The sequence below is a fragment of the Polistes canadensis genome, unplaced genomic scaffold (genome assembly GCF_001313835.1).
Source record: "Polistes canadensis isolate GaletaPanama2010 unplaced genomic scaffold, ASM131383v1 scaffold_142, whole genome shotgun sequence".
NCBI classification, from domain to species: domain Eukaryota; kingdom Metazoa; phylum Arthropoda; class Insecta; order Hymenoptera; family Vespidae; genus Polistes; species Polistes canadensis.
In genome coordinates this window covers 166360-187407 of record NW_014569689.1, presented here as the reverse complement: position 1 = coordinate 187407, position 21048 = coordinate 166360, and the positions used below count along the sequence as shown (strand labels likewise).

Here is a 21048-nt window from a genome sequence, read left to right as displayed (position 1 = left end):
GTTGGCCAGCTATTACTATGACAGCACGATGACACTCATCGTCACTCGAGTGACTTCTCCTTCAATGCTTAACGTTATATCCTAAATAAATCGATACGACTGCGAACGAGATAAATCAAGTTTCCTAAATCATTTGGAATGTTGTATGGTGTTTTAACAGAATACCAAGTCAAATTCCGTATGGGAAACTACATCGTCTTATTACTATGACCAAAATTTCAAATCTTTAAATATAGAGAACAGTGTTAGCCTGATGTTTCTCGTTTTTTTTTTTTTCGGTTCCTTTTTTTTTTAATTTTTTTTTTTGGTATTTTACGTGTGAACTTTTGTAAGAGAGGTAACAAAAAGTTACAAAAGAGATGGTGGACCGTTTGAAAGAGGATCCTCCGATAGGGTTTGTTAAGAACCTTCTCTCTCTCTCTCTCCCTCTCATTCTCTCTTTCTCTTTTTCTTTTTCTTGAAGATGGAATCTCCGTGTCGGAAGGAACTTCGCGGTCGATTCGTTACGCGTTTTCAACACCTCGATAAACTTAACTGAACGAAGAAGATCGGTGAAATGGACAAAAGATCTCGGTAAACGAGTACACGAGTATATGTATTTCCACAATTACGTCATTCAACATATACACACACAGTCACACAGTCACACATAAATACGAATAAACGAAAGGAACATATTCTAACGCGACTCTAATAAATTCGACTCGAAAGGACAGTGACTTAGAACACCTATTCATCTTCGTATTCTAATGATCATTCTGAGAAACGGGAAGCTAATCCCGAACGAATAATTCTCCGCATGTTTTTTTCATAAATTTCAATAAAAAAAAAAAAAATTAATGTCCATCGTTAGCCGGCCGTTTAAAGAAACATTATTATTATTATTATTGAAGTGTTATACTTCTTTTGGCGCGTTTTGTTTGGGAAACAATTGATGAGAGTTAATTCTTACGATGCGCGCGCACAGCGACCGAAAAATCGACACCGCGAAGTTATCGGTATTTACGATGCGCGCGCGGGCAAAACCGATTTCAAATTTACGACTGTGAAGTCTTTTATTATTATTATTATTATTACTATTATTATTGGTAAACCATCTATCCTTTGGGTTAGTTTCAAACGAAATAATAAGAAACTACAAAAAATCCTGATCGAAGTTACGAATTGGTCTCGATTTAATAAGAAAAAGAATAATAAAAAGAAGAAGAAGAATTATCCGTCAACGAGAGAAGCAACGATGGAAGAAAATTTCCAAGAGTTCGTTCCAATAGCTACCACTCTCTCTCTCTCTCTCTCTCTCTCTCTCTCTTTCTCTCTTTCTTTCCCTATCTCTTTCTATATCTCTGTCTTTCTTCAAGGAGTGAACTGAAAGAACCGGAATGTAGATGGCAGAGAGTAAAGGGAGGCGGTTTGGCACATTTTTTGGATCGGGGAATGTCGGTGCAAGCTATTAGAGGGAGAGCAACCTTCTTACGTGGAATCGTTAACCTCGACGGTAGCCAGAGAGCGGTAAAAGATGTTGCGGACGAGGTCTGAATTAATGAATGAACGGATGTTAAGCTATCGGAACTCGATGCTTTTCCAAGATGAGGAGGAGAAATAGGTGGAGGAGGAGGAGGAGGAGGATGGTTAGAGATCGTCCAATGTACGCGAATAGAAGAAACGCAAGGTGCGGGGAGAACTTGCTGCGAAAATATCCATTAGGGATGGAACGGGGTAAAAGGGGTCCCATGGATAAGGAGGAGGAGGAAAGGGGGGGCGATAGAATTGGCTCCTTTTATGGACGTTAAACTCATTCCGCAGCTAGGAGGAGATCTTATTGGTGTACGGTAAGAGAATGGTAAACGTTTAGAGGTTGTGTGCTGTCTTTGGGATCGAACGTATTAGAGACCGATGAAAAGAGAAAGAAAAGAAAAGAGAAAGAAAAGAAAATAAAGGAAAGGATAGGATAGAGAAAGAGCTACCGGTGGTCATCGACGGGGGTTCCCATTCAACCGGTGGCTCGTCTCTCGCCCACTCATTCGTTCATTCATACGCGCTGCACGCGATTTGAATCGATAAGTAAAAGCTCGGTAGAGACAACCGCCTGAGGTGGATCACTCGAGAAAGATAAAAAGAAAGAAATAAAGAGAGAGAGAGAGAGGACGCGTGCTACGCGTCCCCTTCTTCTTTCTAGGAGGGGTTGGGGGGAGTGGGGTATCTTATTCGTGAGTTCTCTGAGCCAGGTGAACAACAACAAGCCTAGAGGATTGTTAAGATAAAGAAAGGTGCCGCGAGCTACGAAGAAGAAGAGAATTGGATGAACAAGGAGGAGAGCTCGCTCTAAGAAGAATTGAGAAGAGAGAGGGGAGTCGGAATATAAGGTAAAAGGAGAATAAGAAAGAACGACGACCGGCAAGGATAATCGGTAAGAAGAGTCCAAAAGAGAAACAGAGAGAGAGAGAAGTGGTAGAAGCCGGTCGTAGTCGTCGGCTGCCGGACAAGCGGACGGAAAAGACAGACAGGACTGGAGACCGCTCATTACGAGCGGCGCATGCGCGAGGAATGCACCGACTCTCTCTCTCTTTCTCTCTCTCTCTCTCTCTCTTTGATTCTTTTTTTTTTTGCTCTTCCTCTCTTTCTCTTGTTCTTTATTTCTTTCTTTCTCTTTCTCTTTCTACTCGATACAATAAATATAGGATCGGGATCGGCCCCCCCAGCCCTCCACCACCCCTCCTACCGCCCGTTCTTCGAGAGAGGGAGAAAAGACCCACAGCTGGAACGACTTCAAAGTAAGCCTGAACCGATGAACGAATCACGACCGACAACAATGCCCAACCGTAGTAACGACATCCAGTTAAATCCGAGGGCCCGCAAAAAATACGCGAGCGACCTTCTTTAAGAGTCAACTTCTCCTCCACCGTTCCCTTCCTTCCTTCCTTCCTTCCTTCCTCACTCTCTCTCTCTCTCTTTATCTGTTTTATTTTATTTTTTTCCATCCCTTTGGTATGAAACTACATCGATGTAATAACCACCTACCAGTCCCCCCCGATCGTTATGCACTTCGGGAAAGGTGATAACTATTAAAACGATTATTAATTATCTTTCCTCTTCTACCTTAGATCATTATTTAACCCCCTCTTTCAATCATTCCAATCGTTTCTTTTTATTTTTTTGTAATCTTCCTTCTTGAAACACTTGATCGATCAAATCAATCATATTATATATTCTATATATACTATTCATAATAAAAGTTTGGCGCGGTGACAGCACTAGTTCTTGCTTCGATCATTAAGTCAAGCAACGCTGAATAAGATTAGTACTTGGATGGGTGAACCGTATTTTTTAGGAATACCGTATGCCGTTCACGCCAAGATTTCAGCCTAGTTTTTAACATCTAGAGCTGGGTCCCAAGTCCAGATAAAAGAAGAGGATTCAGGGTGAGGCTAACTAGAAACCTACCCTCGAATAAAAAACAATAAATCAATCCTAGAAATAGCAATAAAAAAAAGCTATTGTAACAAGACAAAGTCCTTAAAAAATAAGGAAGGAGAAGAATGAAATCCAAAAGATAGTAGGATACCCTACTTTGTTTATACAAAAATCTGAAGAAGACAATTGAACAAAACCTCATCAAACCCCCTTGCTGTTCATCACTCTCTCTCTCTCTCTCTCTCATTCTCTTTCTTTCTATGTTTGCGTTTAGTCACGAATTCATAATGAAGTTTTGTGGATGAGTACCCCAATGAAATCCGAAAGAGATCTTCTCGGTGGTGGTTTTTTCTCGAACTTACTTTCATTTGATCACTATTTCTCTCTGGTACGGAAAGAAAGAGAGAGAGAGAGAGAGAGAGAGAGATAGAAATACTTGATTTATATCCGTAAAAAAGAAGTTCAGTCAGAGAAGAAGAGACTACTACTCTTCTGTTGCTTTTCGCTCATTGCTCGCCGCGAACGAGCGCGTCGCTGTACTCACTTTGAACAATGGAATTGCGTCGCAACGTCAATCTCCCTGTATCAATCACCTCACGAGCCCGTTGTGTGTGCTCTTTTATATCCCTACTAGCTGCTGTTGCAGTTGCAGTTGCAGTTGCTGAAGTTGCTGTTGCTGCCTTCCCTCGACTCCATTCCTTTTCGAGTTCTCTCTCTCTCTCTCTCTCTCTCTTTTTTTTTTCATCTCCTTCTATCGACGTGCGTGTCTCGGAATAAAACGAAATTCAGTCCATACGCTTTTACTCTCTCTTTCTCTCTTACTGTTACTCTAACTCTCACTCAGTTGACCGTTGCCACGTTTTCTGATACACATACATACACTCATACACAGAGAAACAAACCCTCCTTTCGTCACGAATATTTATCACGAAGCAATAAGAACGGATGATGATGATGATGATGATGATGATAATGATAATAAACTCGCACGCGAATTAAGAAAAGTGTTTTACGTGGGTTTAAGAAGAGGAAGAAGAAGAAGAAGAAGAAAAGGGAATGGAAAAAAAAAAAAGAAAAAAAGAATGGAGGAGCTAGACGTTGGCTGTTCGATCTACTTTCTTCCTAGTATTCCTTTTCTTTTTTTCTTTTGTTTTTTTGGGTTGGAAAGCATAACGAAAGGCGACCGTACCGGTGCTCTTACCTGTCAGTCCAACACAGCGCATCCTCTCGGTACCTGCAAATCAAAACAAAAGTTTCGATATTTAATTCCACGTCTCAATATGATTAGAGATTTTCATTAATTTATAATTGTTATATTAAGAAAAATTATGATTAACATTATTAGAAGGTCGTCTGGTATTATCCTCGACACCCCTGGACTCCCATTTCGATTCTACCTAGAAGTTAGCTTTGTAAAAAAAAGAAAAAAAAGGAAAGAGAATTCAGCACCTACCACCCACACCCCCGTAGAAAAAGAAAACTAAGCCGTGAGGCTAAAACGCGTGTCGCAGCTTACAGGAAAAAGCTTTTATATGAAAGTTCAGGCTATGAATAAGATCGCCGCCGTAAATCGTAAGCGAGAGGTAATCTCGCGGTTGAGTGGTGCCCTTCTTCTCCGCCCCAGCCCCCATAATCAAGTCCCCCCCCCTCCTTTTATTCTTTTTTACTTAGCCAGGAAAAAAAGGGAACACACTAGTGGAGGCAGGCAAAGGGCAAATTGTTGCCGCTATCGTTCGAAACTACACAATTCCCAATCGTTAAAAATCAAACTAGATGATAGATGATAGATAAAAATTCCGGGGATGCGCGTACGATAATCATCTGAGAAAAAAAAAAGAAAGAAAAAACCACAGCTAGCTGTTTAAATTGAATTTAGAAAGGAAAGATCGAAAAGATGAATGATAGAAACCAAAAGTAGAAGGAAGGAAGGAAGGAAAGAGAGTTAGGGTTGGTTCTAAAGAAAAAAAGATGAATCAGAAGGTGCGAATGGAAGGGCGTTATTCTCGTACGAGAAACTGTCAACGAGACATGATTTAAAGCCAAATATTACGACAAAGAGAACATTCCAGAACGGTATATATATCCCCGGGTTCTTCTTCGACATCGGGTAACTCCCCTCTCATCTTTCGAGTTCTCGACTAAACTCGTGGAGATATGTCGGGCAGACTTTATTACCAGAAACCAACCCCTGGAACATTGATTTAATGCGGGAGTAATTGGGCGACCGGACGTCTCTATGACCGACGTCTCTACCACCTTTTACCGTTAATGTCCTTTAGCCCTTCCACGAGCTTCCTTACTACTAACCACCATGCAAGCAAGTCTTCTCTCCCCCGCACAACCCCCTTAACGCACACCACCCAACTCTAACATCCCAACAAACGAACGTGAGAAAGCCGAACGGTTGCTTTATTGCACCCTTTATTGCTTTCCCGACTTTTACCTTAGGTTAGGGATAGGGGTAGGGGATTGGTGAGAAGGGGCTGATGTTAGAAATGATCATTCTTTTTCTCTCTATGCGAATTATCGCGCTTATTAAACTTCCAACATTCCATCAGAGTTATCGAACACCTTCTCTCTTTCTCTTTCTTTCACTTCTTCTTCGTGAGTATTTTTAGGAAGGTAGGTAGGAAACAACGCGGAAGGAATGATCCACTTTCGAAGTTGGGTGTTGCCCTCGCGTGCAGTAAATTAGAGGCCTTTAAAACGGGAGAAAAATCAACAGAACGAATTTGCACTTAATACCTTATCATTTTTCAACGAGATACCTAAGAACAGAAACTCGATAGAGAATAGTTCTTTTTTTGGAAAGTGGGAAGTTAGACCCGGCGTCATGTGCCTTTAAAGTCTTCATGGGTATGGTGGGGAGGGGGATGGGGATGAGAATAGGAATAAGAGGGATGGGGTAAGGGGTGTTGGGAGGACCACAAACGTGGCCTCTACAAGCAGTCATAATACGCGATCACCGAGGGCAACTTCAAATCACACACATGGCGCGATCACGTTCTTCGACTCTGATCTTCCACACCCCTTTTCAACCCCCCCAACCTCTCCTACACACTGTCTCTCTGTCTCTCACACTCTCTGTTCTCATCCATGATGCCGTGTAAACTTTAACTTTGGATACACCGGGTGCAGGAAATGTCGTCTATCCCGTCGTCTACGGACTGTTTCTCTCGATCGGGGGGATGGGATGGAGTGAAGTGGAGTGTGGGGGGTAGGGTAGACTACTACGTGTATACCGAACAGGAGAATGAGAAGGGTGAGTTAGGTAACGTAATGACTAAGCGATGTGTCGGCATAACAACAAGTGCCGCTTACAGCCTCCCGTGAAAATGTAGAAAACAACCTAAAAAAAAACACCACCCAGCCTAGTGACTTATGTCCCTTTTCACACCACCCTCTTTTTGTTCCCATTTCATTCTTTATTGAAAATTCGCGAACTAACGGAAAGTTCTTAATAATACGATAAAGAGGGGAGAGAATGAAATTGAAACGGAGATTCCGTATTAGTACTCGATGTCTTATTGTTGTTGATCAAATGAATTGAACGACAGTAAAATCTGCAGTAACAACAGAAGAAGAAAAAGAAATATTGAGAATGGAAAAAAGGTTTAGCCCTTTCTCCGGGTCAGTGCACCTTCTTCTTCTTCTTCTTCTTCTTCTTCTTCTTTTCCTTCTTCTTCTTCTTCTTCTTCTTAAGCTTTGGCCGTTTTGGTATAGGCAGCTATATGCAGTCACCTTTCATGCCGCACGATTCGATTCTCCCGCGTTCCAATGGAGACGGGGAAAGAGATAGAATAAGAAAGAAAAAGAGAGAAAGAGAGAGAGAGACATAGCTGGCGCATTATCACATACGTTAACTTTTTCTACCTCTATTGGCCCGGAGCGAGAGACCGAAAAACGACTGATTAATCGAACCAACACGGGGAACATTCTTGCCTCGGTGGTATAACACAAGGGGAACCAGTAGCACGTATAACAATCTTTCTTTCTCTCTCGCTCACTCACTCACTCTTTCGTTCTTTCTTGCTTTCTCTCCTTCCCTTTTCCTTATTTCTTTCTTTCTTTCCTGAATGTTCCTTCGAACTGAGCACCACACACCACACACCACAGCATACTACACCGCACCACACCCTGCTACCGCATTCGCGCGGATGTCGGGAGAAGAGACACGAGCCGAGTTGAGAAAAAGTTTGCTGCCAATACCATCGGGCAAGAGACCGCGAGTTATCCACCCGATACGAGGAGTTCGGTTCGACGAAAACCGGAATGCGTTTCTTAACCCAACGGACCCGAGATATGTTCTGAAGTTACAATTAACGCTGTACAATAGCTCGACGTGCCGTTGTTGCGCGGGAGGAGGAGGAGGAGGAGGAGAAGGGTGGTGGTGGTACAGAATCAAGAGGAACAGGAGGAGGAGGAGGAAGAAGAAAAAGGGTGTAAAAAAAGCTTCCACGAACGTTCGTTCTCTCGTTGATCCCTATTAGGGAACTATCGTTACTTCTTTTACCCCGTTCGAACCGATCACCCGAACAACCCACCCCACCCCCACTTCGACCACTCCTTTCCTTTCTTCTTTTTCTTTTTCTTTTTGTTTTTCCCTACGCGTCAACAGGATAATCGTACCGACAAGGATCGTTACGAAATCGAATGATCTACTCGATCCGGATCGATGCTTTCTCGCAAAGACATAACAACGAACAGTTTTGTGTGTAGTTTTCTTTTTTTGCCACTGTTTTTTGTATTTTTAATGAAAACTTTTTTGCTTCTACATTTAGGATATTTTATATTAGACGTATGTAATATATAGAAAAGAGGTTACGGATAAATTTTGGAATTCGTTTGAACGTCTTAGGAAGAAAAGCAATCCGTGTCTCCATTAAGATTTAATTATATACGTGACGTAGGTGTTATTCGATTAACGTCACGCACATGACCTTTCTTCGTTCATTCTTTCTTTCTTTTTCTTTTTCTTTCTCTCTTACTCTCGATCGTGAGATTTCTTCTCGTGGACTTTAGTGAATTCTTCCGTGTAACATACATACATACATCTATATTTCTATATAAGCAGAGAACATACATGAACGGTTAGAACGCGATTTACCATCTTTAATAACTTCCCTTGGATCCGTCCTAATTAACTTAATAACCATCCTCGGAGATTTCGTCGCGGTGAAGCCGAGTCGAAGTCATTATTAAAACGTCTCAGCGTGTTTTGCAGATAAAAAGGACGATAGGTTGGTTGGTTGGTTGGTTGGTTGGTTGGTTGGTTGGTTGATAGCTACTACGTACATACAATATATCCCAAGATAGAAATAAAAAATAAAAAAGAAGAATAATTTAGTTAAGAAACTACTCGTAGGTTATCGAGAACACATTTTAACAAAGTTACTCTAGAAAAATAATCCTTAGAAATTCGAAAGAAAACTGTGAACGATTTCGTTATTTCGAGTTTTACATCCTCTTAAAAAATAAAAGTCCTTTGAATAAAACTTTGAATTCACACGTGCAGTGTATTTAAAAAAAAAAAAAGGAATCCATGCAGTCCAATAGTAATGGTGATACTGTTGTCTTGTTGTTGTTATTGTTGTTGATGACGATGACGATGACGATGACTATGACGATGAAGATAGTAGTGGTAGTAGTTGGTAATAGGTGGTTGTAAGGAAAAACACGAGATTTCAATTAAAGAGACAAGCTTAGTAATGAGGCATCCTTCGATTTATTGGCTCGAGTAGGCCGGCGCCTAAATGTCTGCGTGCTACCTTATTCAGTTTCCACTGAGAAGAGGAGAAACTCTCTTTTTCTATCTCTATCTCATTCTCTCTCTCTCACAAAGTAAAACACGATGCAGAAACCTGGGGACTCTTTAAGCAAAAGTGAAGGGAACAGGGACAGGGGAGGGAGCCCTACTGCTTCTGCTAACTGCTACTGCTACTGCTACTGTTTGTGATGGTGATGGTGATGGTGGTGGTGATGGTGCCAGAAGGCAACTCTTGTCCTTCGTCCTGGCTAGCTGTCGTCGAATCCCGTCGAGCACGCGCGTGTTAATATATGGATTCTCCTTGTGCACGCGCGTGTGCCAACCTCCCCCACCCCCTCCTCCTAACACCCCTTTTCCTTCCTTCCTTCATTCCTTCTACCATTTATTTTCTTCTTACGATATGTCTCCTGCACTCAACTCGGATTCTAATTTGCATCGAAGAATCCAAGCCACCGTTTAATGCACCCCAACCCCCCCACCCACCCACCCGTTCGGCCCAGCTTTGCTTACTTTTTTCCTCATTCCAAAACTCCGATCTTTATTATCCTCTCAATGGAAAACGAGACCTCCTGTCCACCGATAACAACTTCCTCTCCCCCAACTCTACCCACACTCCTCTTTTAAGGGGGAATTTTAGCACGTTAGTAGCACGCACCTAAAACTAAATTTGGCTTTCCCCATTTTTCTTTTTTTTTACTCGAAAATCATTCGTAAATTTTTTTTATGCATCGAGTTTAATTACGGGGAATGAAGAAGAAGTAAGAAGAAGGTTTCATCGTACTCGATGATATGTAAATATCGATTCGATGGAAAATCATGATTCCATTTTCTAAGAGCAAAGATAACTGAGTAGAGAAAAGTTGAAAGATAAAAAAAAATCGACAACGCACGCGCACTCATACTCATATACTCATATACGTACAAATATATATATACACATAGACACATACACATACACAGAGAGGATAACCTTCAGGCTACGAATATTTTGTTCGTATTATCTCTTTCTTTTCTCCTTCGTCATTCCACCATGTATCGTATAATTTTTATCGAATCTTAAATACGATCTCGGAATACGTCGGAAATCATGGAAGAGAAGGCTTATCATTATTCCTGCATGAAAAATGATCGGTTTTCTCGTTCACTCGCTCGCTCGTTCCTTCATTCCTTCGTTCCTTCGTTCGATTAACGTTTTGGCAATCCATGAAGAAGAACGTTACGATTAGTGTGTAAGCGATGTCGAGCACGATAACGCGTCGAAGGTAATAAAATTGAAGATTGAAGAAGAAGAAGAAAAATGATAAAAAAAGGGAAAGAAGATTCTCTTACGGGAGAATTCTTAGCAACGTGAACGAGAAAGAGGATGAGGAAGAGGAGGGGGGGGCAGGAGGTAGGGGAGTAGGGAAGGAGGGTGGGTGCGGGGGGAACACTGCCCGCTGAGAGACACGATGGATTTCATTTCTCTAAACGCACAGAGTCCGGTGTACGCCGTATGGGAGCTTTTTCTTATAGGAACGAGTGCCTCGTGTTCCCCGAAGGGTTGATAATTCGTCGATTAAATTGAAAATGGCGGAGCTAATTGTGCCGCGGCTGTATTATTCATTGGATCTCCGACGGAGAGAGACCCGTAAGCGTGAGCTGTACATCCGAATGTAACTTACGAGTGCTATGAGAAAGTCACGTAAAAGGTACTCGCACGCTGATTCATCGTCATCTCTCTTTCTCTTTCTCTGTCTTTCTGTCACTGTCACTTTTGTAGTCTCCCTTCGAGTATTCCCCCAAACTTTCTCTAATTTATTCGAGAGATCTAGTTTTATTCTAACGTATGTTCTATTTCGATTCTTGTTAAATTTGTTACTATAATTTTGAATAGAAAAAATGAAATTGTAGAATGTTAAAATTCACATGAACGCGTTTGATGTATATCAAAAATAAAAAACTTATTCATATTTGTTATATGTTGACAAATGATCCTAATTATTTTTATTAACTAACATTTATAGAATTATAAGAAAAATGTGCAAATTTAAAAAGATAAGTTACTGGTAACTGAAGATGAAAAACAAAAAATGAGAATAAAACTCGTACGCTGATTCATCGTCAGGAACGTAAATCAATTTACGCTAGATGATTCTATTCGATTAGTATAAATCAATTTTCCTGAAATATCTTTCCAGAACCATTCAATCATAATTTACATGATGTTTCATTTTAATCAATGCTACAATATAAAAAATAAAAAAAAAAATACGAACGCACAAAAAATAGTATATAATAGTCAAATATCCTGATGGATAAAAATAAAATCTAAAAAGATTATATGGAGAAGGTAATAAAATAAAATAAAATAAAATGTAAAAAGATAAGCCTAAGAGAGAACCGAAATTTGATCGGAATAACCCTTCCGTAACGAGGTGTCAAGTAGTTAAAATCGACTTTAGTATCTCTACGAATGAAAGATTAGGAACTCTTCTCTTCTGTCGAGTACTTTAGTACTATATCGTACACTTGTATGCGTAGCTTAATCATCGGTATATTCTGTTGGCGAGTGATGCCGCCCACGCGGTCACTTGACCTCCCTACGCCCCCGTATCTCTCAGTTAACCTTATCAACTCGATTCAGCTCGATCTAACCGACTCACGGTGTAGTATGTTAGCTTTCTTTCTCTTCCTCTCTCTCTCTCTCTTATACAAATTCTCTAACCACCGAATTATTACATACTACTCATTATTTTGTTCCAAATGCATAAATAGTTTGTTCTTTGCCTGATACTATGAGAACTGTTTGTTTATTATGCAATTTGAAAAGAAAAAAGGTATCATAAATTTGTTGTTGCTTGTATCTGTGTTGAAAAAAGGAAAGAAATAAATCTTTTCCTCAATTACAAATTTTAATCACCGATTTAATACGAGTCATTCATTTTCTTCTAAATGCATGCATTGATTTTTTGGTTGTATTTTGCGAATTCGAATGAATAGTACTTTCCTAGAATTTCTGCTGCATTGCTCGTACATCAGTGACGAGGTAAAGAAAAAAGGGGGGGGGGAAGAAGGAAAAGGCAAAAGAAAAGAAAAGAAAAGAAAGATAGAGAATACAATTTTTCGAAGAGCCCTTCTTCAAACGGAGTAACCCCCCTGGATAGTCGGGACTCCCTAAAGTCCTTCGAAGCGTAACTTAGCATACTTTATTTGATTTTTTGTATTGGATAATAGTCTCAGGTAATAGGGTGCCTGCTTGCCGCGAAACTTGCTCGAAGAAAAAAAAAAAAAGGTTCGAGAGAACGGGGGAACAAATTTTCACGCTCCCACTACTTGCATTAACGAATTTACATTTTTTAAATGGAAGGGTCTTGCACTCTCCTCTTTCTTTCCCTCTCTCTCTCTCTTTCTTTATTTCTTTCTTTCTTTCTTTTCCTTCTCTGGTATTTCTTTCCCCCTACTCTCACAACGAAGGGTGATAACTCGCGGGCCATTTGTTCGCGAAGAAAATGAAACCGCTGCTGACACTGCATCTTAATAAAGAATCCTCCTGACTCCTTTTCCTAAAACTTCCCTACCCTTCTTGAAAATCGAACAAAATATCTCAGCATATATGCATGTATATATGTGTACGTGTACGCAATATTACAATCTGTAAAACATATGTTTCATATAATCGTCCTGTGACTTCTATTATCACGAACTCAAAAAAAAAAAAAAGGAATAAATAAATAAAGAAAGAAAGAGAAAGAGACGAGTAGTAAGGAAAAAGAAGAAAAGTAGCAAAAGGGTGGTACTTGTTACGATGATACGAAACATGTATGCGTGTACGTATATGTATATGTGTGTGTGTGTGTGTGAAGTTGCTGGTAAGAAAAAGCCAGCAAGAGTCCGGGGGTGCGAATCTATACATATTTAATGAGAGCACGCAGTTGTAAAAAAAAAAAAAAAAAAGAACGAAGAAGAAGAAGAAGAAGAAGCTAGCGAATCGCGTTCATCCAATAACGAAAGAGAGAAGAAACGCGACAGATACTTTTATTCAAATCTCATCCGACGGTGATGGTGGTGGTGGTTGGTGGTGGTTGGTGGTAGATGACGAAGATGGTGTTTTTTCTGTTTCCTTTTTCTTTTTTTTTCCAAACAACCATTTCTATATCAAAAGAAAAATACTCTCAGCGTCTTTCCCGCATGCATAAACATAATCCCCGCATAATGTATATTTCAAAGTCTTCCAGGACTCAAAGTCGCTTGTTCATTACTATTAGATTGATATCCACCCCTTGTGCAGTTTCACCCTAATCCCACTACTACTCTTTGGTTGTAGTAACGATAGTAGTAGTGGTAGTAGTGATGGTGTCCATATCGTATCTGTACAATCCCACGATTGATAAGCTGTTTCGATAAGAACTACTCGACCCCCTTCAACTTTTGCCCTATATTTTTTTTTTCTATCTCTCTTCCTTCATCCCTTCCTCCCCAATCCCAACCCTAACACCCTTTTTTTGTTTAACATCGACAGATCGTTTTAATAAACACGTTTGTTTCTTACGAAACCTTCACTGATTAATATTAGGATCGTTCAAATGGTTAATTTCAATGATAAATCCAAAATTATTTTCAACACCGAGCTTTCAAACAACACTCTCCCTACCCTCTCTACCTGCTTACCTAAAAGTTTCAACTAATTATTATTTGAAATATATATTTCGCACGTTACGAAAAAAGGTGTAAAATATTGTTACACTCATGAGTACTCGGATAACCTAAAAATGTCAATTACCATTGATATTAAGTATCCAAGTGCAATAAAAATGAAATGACTATTCGAATAATAAAGTTAATAATAATTCTGAACAACGATCCACTAGTCAAACAACAGGCACCCCACTTCACTTGTTTCCCCATTATTTCGTTTGATTTTGTCTTCATTTGTTCCCCATCCTCTCGTCCTCAATCTTATTTTTCTTATTAGTATAATATTTAGTTTTTCTTTTTATTCTCGTCTAACAATTTACCCCCTTCACCCACTCGTCTAGGATTTTAGAAAAGAGTATTTTATTACGCGGTAAATGGTCCGCGATCTATCGATTATAGTGAAAGAGAATCGATTGGAGAATAGTGGAGAGAAACGCAGCAGTGTGGTGGATCATAAGCCATCAGATGAACGAGAAAGAGTGAGAGAGAGAGTGAGAGAGTGAGAGTGAGTGAGTGAGGGACCCCTCGCCGATATCAGTAGCCTGTTCTTATCCACTGATCCGCATCTACATTATTAAACTTGATTGGAGGCCAAGGTAATTCCCGCGCGAAAACGACTTGTTGCTTGCTTGGAGAGTTTGCTATCTCTCTCTCTCTCTCTTACTTACTCATTCTCTGTTGCCCTACCGTCCTATAAAAGCCATTATCCAATAGGAAAAAAGGTTCCTCAGGAACGAAAAGATGGATTAGCGTGTCTAGCCAATTCAAGAGATGAGGAGGACCAACAACCACCACCTCATTTACCCCTATCTTTTCTGTTCTTTTCTTACTTTACTTACTCAAAACTGACTTGGTAATATAAAACTTGATTTCTGTCAACCGACAAGTATCCTCCAATTAACAATTAAATAAAAATAAATAACACAACCAAACCCGCGAATAAATAAATAAAACATGAACCGATGAAATGAGGACTGGTGAAGTGGGGTTGGGTTGAGTTGGGTTGGGTTGGGTCTTGATAATCTTACGAGACGAATTTCAAGGGAACACTAAACTTTTATATTCTTCTCCCGATTTAATTAACACTTTGAGAATCCCCGAGTTTGATACCGACATTCCACGTTTCCCCGAACAACCATCCCTTTCTCAACAGAACAGAACAGGACAGGACACATTGTACTGATAACAGGAATTTTCGGATGAAATAAGAGTACAATGTATATGCAGGGACCCGTTTATAAAGTTTGAAATATAGCCAAGAGGTGTCTTTTCGATAGTCTTCAGCAGTGAGAAGGTGGTCAGTGACGTTGATGAGAAAATATCGTGATTTCGCGTGCATATCGAACAGAAATACTGTTCTTGGTTATTGACGACAACGACAACGATGAACACGAGGAAGAAGAGTGCAGGAAAAGTAGGAGGAGGAAGAGGATGACGAAGACGAAGAAGATGGTTCGTTTCGTTTCGAAAGAGAGAAAGTGAGAGGGAGAAGAACATGAAGAAGAAGAAGAAGAAGAACAACAACAAGAACAAGAAGAAAGATAGAACCACGGACCAAGAGCCGCGGGCAAGTTGTATAATATGAGCACGCCGCGCCAGAGTTTCGGCAGGCTATAATCAATTCTGATTGCAGTCCAGCATCGCAGTGCGATCCACTGGCCGATAGCCGAGAAAAAAGTCTGGGGCTTCCAACTACCGGGCTGCACGGTGGTTTAACCGAAGAATCGAAACAGAGAGAAGGAGAGAGAAAGAGAGAAGAAGAAGAACACGAATGCAAGTGATGGTGGTGGTGGTTTTGAAGAGATTGAAGAAAGGGTGGGAGGAATGAAGAAGAAGGGAAGATGTCTTCTAGATGTCTGTTCGCATATGTAGACCCCCACATATACATATTCTTGGTGCAGTATTAATGTTGGTGCAAGAAAAGGAAAATTAAAGAAAGAAAAATAATAGAAATTGGGGATTGAAGATGAGGTAAAGGGTCGGTCGGTTGTGTCCAATGGGGAGGCCCCCATGAAAAAATATTATTTATTAAAATAATTCTATAAGAGTCTTGGAAAACAACTCTTCTCAACTTTGGTGAAAAAGATAAGAGAATGAAAGAGAAATTGAGTAAGTAAGTAAGAGGGGTGTGTGTTGTATAAGTGAGTCTTGTAACTTGGTGTATAGGCAACAGTTGCCCTAGTCCATCGACTGCTTCCACACCAACAGTTAATGCATGGTATATGTTTATTCTTATACATTCAAAGATACACAAACACATGCATATACGGATACATCAATCTATACGTATAGACTATCGCGAGATGCGTACAAGAGAAGCGACGTCGTAGCCGATAAAAACGCAAGCAAGTTATTTATCGGTTGGTCAGCGGCAGCCAGCCTGGCTCTGAACGAACTCATGCGGTCCTTCTTCTTCTTCATTTTCTTCTTCTTCTTCATCATCCCACCCTCTTCCCTTTACCGAACTATCTCTCCTTTTCTTCGTCCCACGTATTATGTATATGTAAAAGTCCCCCACATGTACGTGTATACACAGAGGACACACATGGTTTGGTTAACGCACATGCAACTTTTACAAGCACACATTCCAAAACTCTTATTCTTTTCTTATCTTACCTCAGAAGCTTTATTTTTTTCATTAACATACTATATAATTTAACATTGTTGATTACCACCAAGAAGACCTTGCTACCGATACCCATCAAATACACATCGGGGAACGAACGAAAAGGGGTTGGTGTATCGATCGATCTTTGATCAACCTAAAGAATTTCTGATCGACCACAAACATCCTATCTTTCTTTCTCTCTAATTTTATCTGAGGAACAATTTAACGCGAGAAACTACGGCAACACAACAACAACCTTGATATTCCCTGTCGCAGTAACGGCAACTATATCTCGTACTGATGTTGCTTATACTAACCGTGTGCTTCTTACTATCCCTTATGTTCGCGCGCGTCCGGCCCCATTAGTAGTTGGCTGGAGCCATCATTCAATAATTCTCTCAATGCCTGTGCGACCGTGCTTCCGTGCTCGAAGACAGATGCACTCTCTTCTGTCGATAACTAATTACCATTTTGTTTCCACATCAGGTGTTCGAAATTATTTATCTTTGTCTTTAACTTTAACTTTCTTATTCTTCTTATCTCTATGTTCTACTTTTACGTATATAATACTTTAATTAAAGTACTAATTTTGTATAGAATTAGAAATAACCATCAACGAGTTTTTCTACTTAAAAAGTACTGAAAAGTTATTTCGTTAGAATTATTCTATACGACGAAAGTAATCTCTATTTGTTTTCCTTTTTACGCGTTCATTTTTACCATCCCCCAGTTATTATATCGTCCTATAAAAAGTCTACGGTAAACTGTTATCCTGTCGAAAGAAAAAAGAAAAAGAGAAAGAGAATAAAAAAATAAGGAGCACGCACGCGTACACGTATCATGAAGAACAAAACATATTTTTTAAATGTCGAGTAAACTTTCTCCATAGAATTGTTGAAAGTATGTATATAATATATAACACGTGTATCAGTTAGATCAACGGGATTACCCATACTCAAGCAGCAGGTTTTCCTGGTTTACAATTTATATCTTTTTAGTGTCACAATAATAGTGAAATATATAATGTAGACCGGTTGAAACGTTTTAACTTGTAGTATTTTTATATATATAATAAATTCGTGGTAATAAAAAATAATATTACCTACGTGTTTTCTATTTGAAGGTATGTACGTTCCCGGTCAGTTTATTATTAAATGTCTCTTTCTTTCTTTCTTTCTTTCTTTCTTTCTTTCTCTGTTGGATTAGTCGTTTATGTACGACGTTTACAAGATGCCCCGTTTCTCTACGTCACTGTATTATAATTAACTGCAATAGAAGACACACCGTGCGCTGACCCAGTTGTAATATACGACAACCACCACCTATCTATCGCAAGTGGAATGACCATTGCCGAGTTGCATTGAACGTTTACTGGTGCATTCCTTTAATCAATCTTTCTATAACCCTGAACGTCCTTCAAAATAAACGGGGGGACGGGGAAGTGGAATGGGAGAAGAAGATACGAAACTTTGCGTTGCATAAAATTTTTCCCGGCGGTACGAACCGGGTTATCGGTTTGAATTAACGAATTAAATAAACGACAAATTTCATCACTTTAAAACAGACTCGTGAAACAGTCGACGACATTTCCGGAGATGTGATGAGAAAGAAAAAGAAAACTATACTTTGCGACGAGCCCCCACCCCCATAGAATTTGAGATTGAGTAGACAACGCGCGTTTAAGGAGAACCGTAGGACAGCAACAAGTGTCACTTAAATTACTGACGTATCAAATTTCCTAACATTCCCAATAATTGGATCTATGGAATTCGAATAATTTAAACGTCTGTTCGTTATAAAGTTTTACTTCAAAAACTATCATTATTAATCGTAAACAAGATTTGAAATAATTGTTTATCGATCATCTATACAATTTAATCAATCAATCAATCTCTCTCTCTCTCTTCGATATAATTACAATTACAAAATATATGATGACATGATTTGATTGACATTAAATCCGTGTGATAAGATACGTTAAACATTGAATAGAATGCGGTACTTGTAACACAAGGGGATCGATTTCTTCTCGAGTTCTACGAACGATGATCAATCAAATAGATCATCCCAACTGGTATAAACAAACATTGTCATATAAACGTAGCCCTCCGATAAGAAAACTCGAATAGATCATCAATGTAAAATATCAAAGAGAGAAAGATAGAGATAACGAAAGAACTAACGAACAAACCTGTAGTAGGGGAAGCCCTGGTGAACGTGAAGATCCATGGGCATAGCAGGGTGGGTGGCCCCATGATGATGAGCAGCAGCCGGGGCGTATTCGCCCGGGGCTGGTAAAGGTGGTTGCATCATGCCAGCGGCGGCAGCGGCATGGTGCCCTGCCAGCATGGCACCCCAATGGAAACCCGGAGCACCTGGCATTGCCGACGGGTGATGATGATGATGATTGTGATGATGATGATGATGATGATGATGATGACCACTTGGATGACGATGATGTTCCAAAATACGTTCCTCCGGTGTTACTGTAGTTCCTCCCGTCGTATCCCCGCTATGAGGATTTCCAGAAGCAACAACGGCAGCAGATACAACAGCGGCAGCAGAAACAGAAGCAGAAGCAGAAGTAGCAGCACTTCCGGATCCTGCAGCAGCAGCAGCAGCACCGCTTCCGGTGACGCCGCCGCCGCAGCCACGGTGCATCAGCCAGGCCTCCACCACGAACTTCGTGCCTCCTCCTCCACCTCCACCTCCACCACCTCCAACACTTATTCTTATTCTTCTTATTATTTGACTTTTTCTTTTCGTTCAACTATCCTCCGCGTCGAAATCACCAGGAAAAAACCCCTGTTAAATTCTAACCCCACTTGTTCTCCCACCCTTCTTCTTGTCGCCCAATCTCCCTCACCCGCCCACTCCCACCTCCACTCTCTCTTTCTCTCTCTACTTCGATCTATATTTCGATCTATATTTCGTAGCACTGAAGTCGAGTAGCTTTCTACTCGACCCTGGTATCACCCTGATGATAACCCACAGCGATCGATCGATCCGTTGATCGATCGATCGCCCTATCACTCACCATAACCTGTTTCATACTTATTTTAACAATAATAATAACAACAACAACATGTCCTCACTGATAACAACATATACAACGAAAAACACTTTATTCATTAAATTAGTAACGATTCGTTGATAGCACTAAAATATATCTCAGGGTCAACCCGAAGTTGTGCAGTTGTTCACCGATTATTCAAAAAACAAATCCACGATAAAAACTGATGATTTATTAATAACGAGAGAAAAAAAAAAGAAACACACTGATTAACAAACACACAATTGGATAGAAAAAGATGAAAAAGGTGGAGGTAGGCTAGCAAAACAATACAAAACAAAACAAACAAAAAGAAGAGTAAAGAAATGTTGAGAAGGAAAGGTTATGGGAAAAGATTTGACGAGGAGTCTTAAAACACGTAGAATCTCCTCTCGCGAGAGAGCCGCTGTTGCAGCCGGACGGAAACGGCGGAGAGTGTGCTGGCGTTGCCTTCAGCTCGGCCATGAATGACGCGCCGTACTTGGAGCTACACCATGAAGGCGGAGCTTCCTACCGACCACGTGACACCTTCCGCCTCCTCCGCCCCCACCATACTCGACAACTCCACCACCGACGAGGACACCACCACCACCACCACCAACCACCACCAACCACCACCACCACCACCAACCACCTACACCACCATCATCATCACCACCCACCCTTCTTCTTCTTCTTCTTTTTCTTTTTTGTCTTCTTCAAGTCACCACCACCACCACCACCCTTCACCCTTTGCACCACCTTTCTACCCTTCGATCGTCCACTACTCGCTAAACTCCTCTACACGTGGTGATGTTCATCAGATTAATCTTTTCCTGATCTTTTATTATGCAATTTTTATCCCTTAAGATTGATATGGTTAATCATTATGTACTTAATATTATGACATTAATGAATGTAACAATAATTGGTTATTATGTGTGATTATTATATTTGTTTCAAATGTACATTTGTTAATGTACATAACGTCATGATATTTGATTAATTTCTGATGGGGTTGTCAACGATAACATTTGAATAATTGGTTAAATCGTTTATTCACTTTCGCGAATTATTAATATATTTGTTTTTGTTCATTGTAATCTTATGGATCTGAAGATTATTCATAAGATTAATCTTTTTCTGATCTTTTATTATGCAATTTGAATCCCTTAAGATTGACATGAATAATCATCGAAACAAATGTACATTTGTTAATGGTATATAACATCATGACATTTAAATGATTATTACATTAATTTTATGAATCTGACAAATCTTATGATAAGGTATATATGAAAATGATCGAATATAATTTGATCCAAATGATCCCCCGAAATAAATGATGTTCGAATCAAGTCACGGTTGCATAAAAATTGAGTTCTTTAGTTTCTTGCCAATCCTAGCTAAATTCGGTAAATAAAGTACAGAAAAAGAGGTTGGGAAAAAAAGCAAAAAAAAAAGAAAAAAGAAAAGGAGGTGGCCATTGACGAGACAGACACGTAATCCAAACGATTCCTTTCTTATCCCGCAAAAGATTCGGTCCAAAGGAAAAGG

The 21048-nt window shown here is 40.0% G+C and overlaps 1 protein-coding gene across 6 annotated transcripts in view; it reads right to left on the bottom strand.

The window, feature by feature from the left end:
* LOC106788516 (protein trachealess) overlaps positions 1-20000 on the bottom strand; it is a 94089-nt gene extending 74089 nt beyond the window's left edge. For 2 of the 6 annotated variants that reach the window (XM_014751836.1, XM_014751838.1), the window contains exons 1-2: positions 18652-19998; positions 4613-4645 (exon numbers count right to left, since the gene is read on the bottom strand). In XM_014751836.1, coding sequence (XP_014607322.1) covers positions 4613-4645; positions 18652-19121 — 503 coding nt within the window. In that variant the 5' untranslated portion in view covers positions 19122-19998. Of the gene's footprint in view, positions 1-4600; positions 4646-18651 lie in introns of those variants that run through there. The other 4 variants (XM_014751839.1, XM_014751840.1, XM_014751837.1 and 1 more) reach the window with 3 other exon arrangements.
* Between the last annotated feature and the right edge of the window lie 1048 nt (positions 20001-21048).